The sequence below is a fragment of the Corticium candelabrum genome, chromosome 7 (genome assembly GCF_963422355.1).
Source record: "Corticium candelabrum chromosome 7, ooCorCand1.1, whole genome shotgun sequence".
In the NCBI taxonomy this organism is placed as follows: domain Eukaryota; kingdom Metazoa; phylum Porifera; class Homoscleromorpha; order Homosclerophorida; family Plakinidae; genus Corticium; species Corticium candelabrum.
In genome coordinates this window covers 5785184-5792683 of record NC_085091.1, presented here as the reverse complement: position 1 = coordinate 5792683, position 7500 = coordinate 5785184, and the positions used below count along the sequence as shown (strand labels likewise).

The following is a 7500-nucleotide window of genomic DNA, read 5'->3' as shown; positions in this document are numbered from 1 at the left end:
TGTGTGTGTGTGTGTGTGTGAGTGTGTGTGTGTGTGTGTGTGTGCGTGTGTGTGTGCGTGCTCACTTTTAGCCTTGATGGCACACATTAAAGGAAACTTTTGAAAGGCTAGCTACATACTTCTCTGTATATATTTTCTATCGTGACAAGTACAAGTGACGTCTCTTTGCATGGCTGTGTCAGCGCAACAGGTCCAACAGACTCTTAGCCATTAGGCACGTTTCTATCTAAGAAAAAGGTTGTTTTTATTTGAATAGTATTATACTACGTAATATTTTAATTATTCTACTTTAAGCAACGATAAAATAGACAAAGAAATATAATCTAAACATGATTGCTTTAATACTTATAAGTTCCTGTTTCTTATAGTGCGAAATGCCGGCAAAATGGATGTCTCCAGAGGCAATCATGCATAAAGTCTACACGCAAGCTAGTGATGTGTAAGTGTACACAATATCAATTTACAGCAAATAATGATAGATTATCTTGTATAAAAGGTGGTCTTTTGGCATCGTGCTGTGGGAAATAGCCACCCTTGGTATTGACTAATTGTATTTTTAGTTTACTTGAAAATTTTGTTTGATCAGTATTATATTGCAGGTGGGTCTCCATATCCTAGTATTTGTATTTCAAGGTTGTATGATCTTCTCGTTGAGGGTTATCGCATGAGCTGTCCTGTCAATTGTCCTCGTCTTTTGTAAGAAACAGTGTTTAGTCAATTTTTAAAAGTCTATATATAGAGTTTTTGATTCTTTTTTAGTCATACCATAATGCTTCGTTGTTGGGAAGCTGAAGCAAGTGAAAGGCCAACTTTTGTAACTCTTATTACAATGCTTTCTCATCCGATAGAAGAAACGAAAATAGTATTTGCTCTTTAAATTTCTACAGTGAGTTGTTGTAATAACAAGCTGTGTCATGTCTTGCAGTATCCACCAGCCGTCGGTCAAGAATTTATAGACTCTGCCAAAACAGCTTGCCATTAGTAGCATTTGCAATCGATTAATTTTAGAAATGGTAATGGAAAATCGTTTTGAACTTAAAGTATTTGTAGTACTTTTTAGTATGATATGATAATTAATTTATTTAATTGAGTTGTAATTGAATTTTTATTAACAAATGTGCGTGCGTGCGCGCGCTTGCGAGCGTACATGTGTGCACGCGTTGGCATCGCAGACTTTTCTCATTGATATGGTGAAATTGATAATAACTAGTAAATGCTCGGTTAGCATTGTGTTTGGCGAGCGATGGTGTTCCGTCTTTACCTATTCGCGTAACAATGGTAACGTTACGTATAGCAATAGTTTTTGTCAAACGAACGCGAAGACTCAGGAAACAGACTTTCTGTTGCTCTTCTATAGTATTTTGCGTTCAATTATCCTAATCCGGTATTCAATTATCCGAACTCGGCGTTCAATTAACCGATTCAGGCGTTCAATTATCCGTTGTTTATGGCTGTTGTGCAATATCATGGAAAACTGAATAACTTACAAGTCTGCGGTTGGGTAGTTGCTCTAATATCATCATTCATCAGCTGTATAGACGCAATAATTTGTAATTAATCTTGACTTTAGCGTGAATTTTTAGCGTGTGTTGTACGATAATTTCCTTTGCACTAATCTTGGTGCCCACGTTCCCGCGGAGATCTAACTAAGCTGTTGTGAGCGAACAAAATCTACATATCTAGGAAGCTTACAGCAACCCCTTGCTCCGTCAATCGTAGTGTAATCCGCATACTTTGTAAACCGCGCGTCCTGCGTGATACCATGCAACAGTCCATCATGCGTTGTAGAATTTTTTTAGCTAATCAAGAGCTCAAATTTCACTACTTTGCCTTCCCACCTTTCTTGAATCAATCATTTATTGTTCAGCTGAAATGTGAGTGAGCATTACGAAAAGATGTCATCAAAGAAGTGTGCGACTAAAATAATTACTTCTATATTTGGTACTTCTAATTAGGACAGAACATCGGATAATTGAATGCCCAAATCGGATAATTAAACGCCCAATTTGACCAATTGATTGGCTGAATCGGAAAATTGAACGCAAAATACTATAGTTGTCTTTAATTCTTTGTTCACGCTTCAATCGTCTCACTCGATTACTGAGATAGCCGCGTAACAATGATTGCATGGTCACGTGACAATGCTTGCGTAGTAATAATTTCTATCAAAGTAACGCGAGGAAACTCAAAAAACAGACTATTCTCTTCTTTTAGCTTTTCCTTTTCATTCCGTTTGTCACGAATCAGTCTCCTTTTCTGTTTAGTCGCGTAAGGGAGAAAAATCGAGAGTCATTTTACTCTTCTCGCCAACAAATTACAATTGAGTCGACCCCTCGAAAGGGGTCCCTTGCTTCAATTCTTAGCGCATATGTTACGGAGTCAAAATTGCATTCATCTGGCATTGTTGTTTTGTCGATTCGTCTTCCTTTTTGCCGTAAATCCATATGACAAGTGCTGACGCACGTATATATATATAAATACATGAATATATAAATATAATATATGTCGAGCTCAATTGACATGACAAGAGAGAGGCTCGCTTCGCTCGCCAATAATATATCATGCATTTACCGCTGTATAAATCAGGGCCGTAGGAGCCGGTGCGGCTGGTGCGGCCATGGCCGCACCACTTTTTGTAGCCTCGCCTAGCCAGACCCTTCTCTGCGCCCATGGCCGCACTTTAACGCGCACTAAATTAAAAGCCACGCCCTTTACCGTGCGTTAGGCCGTACCACTTTTTATTTGCTTCCTACGGGCCTGTAAATAACAGTGTGAGAATATAAAATCGTCGTCCATGATGTAGCCTCAGGAGACACAGAATTTCCTATAGCTAGTTATATATAGCCATACAGAGGAAGACCGCTAGTACAGTATATATCTAATTTCATATATGAGACCAGGAGACAAGTTATTTGAAGACAAGAACTGAAGTAATAAATAGCCTGTTTCAGTTTATATTTTGCATTTTGTATTACGACTTTATTTGCCTCGTGTCTATCGTATGGCTCAACCAAAAAGGGTTAGCTAGCTATAGTCTTAGTAAGATAATATTTTCCAGATAGGAATTGGAAAAACTTGAGTGATTATGAAGTCAAGCCACAATAGATGTGGATCCAGACGCTATACGCCAAATATTGAGTTCAGAGCGGTGCCCTATTTATTGTGATCTACATTTGGTCAAGAGCTAGACAAGTTGGTGAGTATATAAATACTGGAACAGCCATGACTAGTCACTGAATAGGCGTTTGCCTCAGATCCTGTTTTATAAGCAGACAGATCGATTCGCATTTCTATTTTCTACAAGTCCACTTTAGAATCATTGTCATAAAGGTTGAGCAATGTCCCTTGCCCAAGCCTGAAGATCTGTTCATTAATCTAGAAGGAGGAAAAATTTTTACTAAGTTGGCAGATGCGAAACAACAGCTCAAAGTGGAGCCCATTTCCTGAAAGTACTTGACTCTTAGCACTGACAAGGGTCTTTATCAGTACACCTTATTACTTATTGGTTTAGCCAGCGAACAAACAACTGTTCAGCCTGTTATGGAACGAATTCTGGATGGTATTTCTGGTATGCTGCTATTAAAAACATTTTTGTAGAAAAGAATTTGATCAGGATCACTTGCATTATCTACAAGCAGTATTAAATAAGCAACAGTAGTCTGGTATTCGGCTAAAGAAAATTAAGTGTACATTTATGCAGGGGCGTCGGAAGCAAAATCACATTGGTCTGTCCTAACGCCCGCTAGATAGGCGTGGCCATACTTGTAAGAGACTAATTCCATTATCAACTAAAAACAAAATCGTCTCGTGTATAACTTACTTTCACATGCACAACCTCATACTCAGTCTTAAAATTACTGAAGATGGGAGGCGCTTTTCGATGCCACTCACAAACTCGTTCCCAATGATATCTAAGTCTAAACGACCAAGTCTCTCTTTGTTCATATGCAACAGTATAACATGATTTAGCCTAGGCTGTTTCATGGTGCTCCTTAAGTTGTCTTGAGCCGTCTCATAGCAGAAAAGCTAAGCTCATTGGTGGCATTGGTTGAAGGCATTACTAAAATAAGGCGAACTAGGGAGCACATTGCACTAAGAATGAACTTTGGGCATCCGAAATTCTTCTCAGGTACTGGAGGCAATCTTGCAATGACACCCGATGTGGCTTATCTGTTGAAAACCAGGTGCCAATATTCTGCAACTGTTCATCAACTTGTACAAGACTGATATCATCCTTAGAAATGAGGTTATTTGCTGAAAATACGCACCATAATCGCCCTTGTTGGCAGCAGTGATAAGACGACTTTCGAGGTTACTGTATGTGGCAATACCCGGATGCTTAAAGGCGATCCCTAATGCCAGAAATTGCCAGATCAAGGCATTCATAGTAATGAAGTCGATAGCATTCTTCAACCGTGGCACTGTAGAATGCTTCGTACGTTCCAACTTAAAATCGACCAGGAACTTTCCTTTTACGTGGAGGAACGGGCTCACTAACTCTGGAGCTCTCACAAGGCCTGCTGACAAGCTCAAAGAACAAAGCAAAGCTTTCATCTGTCCGCATGCCCTGCAGAGTTTCTACGGACATTTGAGCTATATCTTGGTCTTCTGCTGCAGGCATTGATTGGCTCTAAAGCGTTCGACTGAGGTTGTCTGTGATCTTCAATATTTTCTTGCAAAGATGCAGCCCGAAGAAAAGTTTCAATTGTGACATGTGAGTTTGAACACCAATAATCCTGCCCTTGACATCTGGATCAAGTTTTGTTTCTTATTTCAAAAGGTGATTGAGAATACTGTAGTTGTCAATAATGCTCTGAATGGCCTCTCCACAAGCAGTACTCCTAGTAGGACAAAAAGCACTTATTCCCACACTCGGTCCTTCGTTATCTGTTCGGTTTTCCAACCTTATGCGGTCAAGTGCCGAATTCCTCTTACGTGAAAATCAAATAAGCTTACTGATTTCAAATGCAACATCCAAAGCATTTCTGCCCACTTTCGATTGCTTCACTTGGTCTCCTATTGCCAGATTTAGTGGCTGTCCATAGCAATGGGTGAGCACAGCTCGACTGTCCTCAGCCTGGAGTTGAGTTGCAACACCAGATCTACTTTCTGTCATGTTTGAAGCACCATCGTAACATTGCCCCCGCAGTGTGATAACTTCAAGCCTGTACGTAAAAGCACATCTTCAATAGCTGCAACCAGACAATTAGCATCGATGGCATCCACATTGTACAGACCCATCATATCCTCATGGTCAACCAACTTTTCATCCACCCATCTAATGCAGATTGTAAACTGCTCTTTATTAGACATGTCTGTGCCTTCGTCACCCTTGATGGTGTAGGAGCCATTCTTCGAAATGCTGCTGCAAATTTAGCGAAAAATGTTCAAGAACATCAACTGAAGGCACTTATTCTGAATTTCAGCAGACATATGCTTATTTGTCTTTTTATTTATCTACCTAGAACGTCAGGGCAGTCGAATGCTCGCAAACCCGAAATAGTATCACCCAGAAGATGCACTATTACTGTTAGCTGCGTTGTATGAAATCTTGGCACTTTCTTGATTAACTTTATAGAAAGTAGTTAAAGATTATGCCGGTATGGGATTTCCTTGTTTCCTTTTAATCGGAATTTCTTGTTCATAACATTAGTGACGAGACAGTCAATTTGGCGTCGTCTCGTCTTCTCCGTTATTAGTAGAAATTCCTTCTTGATGAAAACGTTCTTCTACTTATCTTTTTGCATTTTAGAGTACCTAGCTGGAAGCTTGTAGAAACATATTTTTCTCCAGTTTATAGACAACAAAGTTACCTGTAAATTTAGATGGAAGTCAGAAAACAGCAAAAACTGATTTTGTAACTCTGTTCTTTTTCTCCAATTCTTTGCTGTTATGAGCAATAAACTGTTTTAATATAGTTATTTTAATTCAGTTAAAATCTTACTTTTATTGCCATTATTGCTATTTACTGCTATTAAACAACGGCACACGCTGCCCATCTTTTCGAGATGGGCGCTATTTTCCTGACAAAACAACACATTTACAAGCTATCAATATTAACTCATCAGTCTAGCTCACTGGCTAGGGCCGCGACAGGTAATGAGGCCTCCACAACCACGGCCGATGAAACTAACCGTATTCCAAGGAGCTCCGAATGCGGTTGTGGGAACAGTTTCCTCTATTTTTGCTTTGTTTGGTTCCATCTGCAATGACTCTAGATCAATTACTGTTTATTATATAGGCGTGGTCGTGTACGCAATATGAGTCAGTTACGGTGATTGTACAGGTCAATTGGAGGTAGAATATAACCGATAATCCACCCGCTGTCATAGCAACAGAATATACCCTCGGTATATTTAGAGTAAACATCAGCCTTGAATACAATAGAGTAACTGCCATTTAGTCTATTAGCATCTTTTTCCTTGTACAAACTTTCACAAGCCATTAGCTATCAAACATAACACAACACAACACACTTAGGGCAGTCAAATAACACCCATTACATCTACTACAGTGAAACATGTACTAAACGTGTACCAATCAACCACCTGTGGGACCCAGGGGTATTGGTCGCTTAGGACAGGTGGTCGCTTAGTAAAGGAAGCCTCGCGCTTCCACACTTATAGCACTGCATGCCAGATTACCAGGACACGGAACTTACGAAGTGCTAAGCGTCTCGTTTCTTGTTTTGTGCAATGTACATATTTCGTCCATGTGGTTACAGACTGTTCTAATCAAAGCTGGCTACAGTGACAGGGAAAAGAAACTGGATAGAGTTTGCTGCTGCCTGGCTTCCAAACTTATCTTCTGTACCACATTTTCAAGCTTTGCAGCCAAATCCAGCATTTTCTGATCATTTTTAATGAGTAAAAGCTGGAATAGGTTGTCCACGAGCTCTACGGCTTGTTTGTAAGTTTGAACTCGAATTTGAGGTGGATCATAATCATCATCATCTTCAGTGTCACTTGTGGCAATGCCAAGTTGTCCAGCGTCGACAACATCCTCTCTGTCTCGATCGTCACACCGCCTCTTTGCTTGATGTAGGAGGTCTTTCTACCACTCGTGTCCGAATTCCTTAGCCTCGTACCAGACCCTCTCGCGCCGTCGTGCCCTGTTCCCGTATAACACGACAACGCCGGAGAGGGTCTGGCATCATACCGCCTACTTTCTTCACATAGTGTCACCCCACTTTATCTAAGTGTCACCTCACGTCACCAACGTTAACATTATCATGCTCGTAGTTAATTATGATTCCATCCTTCCATCAAAGTTATGCTAGTTGTGATATCCGATTGCATACATTCACTGTTTCCTTTTCATTCCTGCATGAGAAGAGATTCATTTTGCTGCATGGAAAGAGATTCATTCACAGAGAGAGCTCGATCCTGACTTCGATTCACGTTATCTGAAGCTGAGAGGTCCAATATAATTCGATCAGCAGTCTAGGTATCTTGGACTAGGGATGCACTAGGCGCCGCTCTATTACTGTGATAGGCTACG

At 40.2% G+C, this 7500-nt stretch overlaps 1 protein-coding gene across 5 annotated transcripts in view; it reads left to right on the top strand.

The window, feature by feature from the left end:
* The window catches only part of LOC134182084 (fibroblast growth factor receptor 2-like), a 15733-nt gene extending 14587 nt beyond the window's left edge, over nucleotides 1–1146 (top strand). For all 5 annotated transcript variants that reach the window (XM_062649416.1, XM_062649415.1, XM_062649414.1 and 2 more), the window contains 5 exons: nucleotides 369–439; nucleotides 497–537; nucleotides 600–696; nucleotides 760–862; nucleotides 926–1146. In XM_062649416.1, coding sequence (XP_062505400.1) covers nucleotides 369–439; nucleotides 497–537; nucleotides 600–696; nucleotides 760–862; nucleotides 926–982 — 369 coding nt within the window. In that variant the 3' untranslated portion in view covers nucleotides 983–1146. The remainder of the gene's footprint in view (nucleotides 1–368; nucleotides 440–496; nucleotides 538–599; nucleotides 697–759; nucleotides 863–925) is intronic.
* Nucleotides 1147–7500: the final 6354 nt, after the last annotated feature.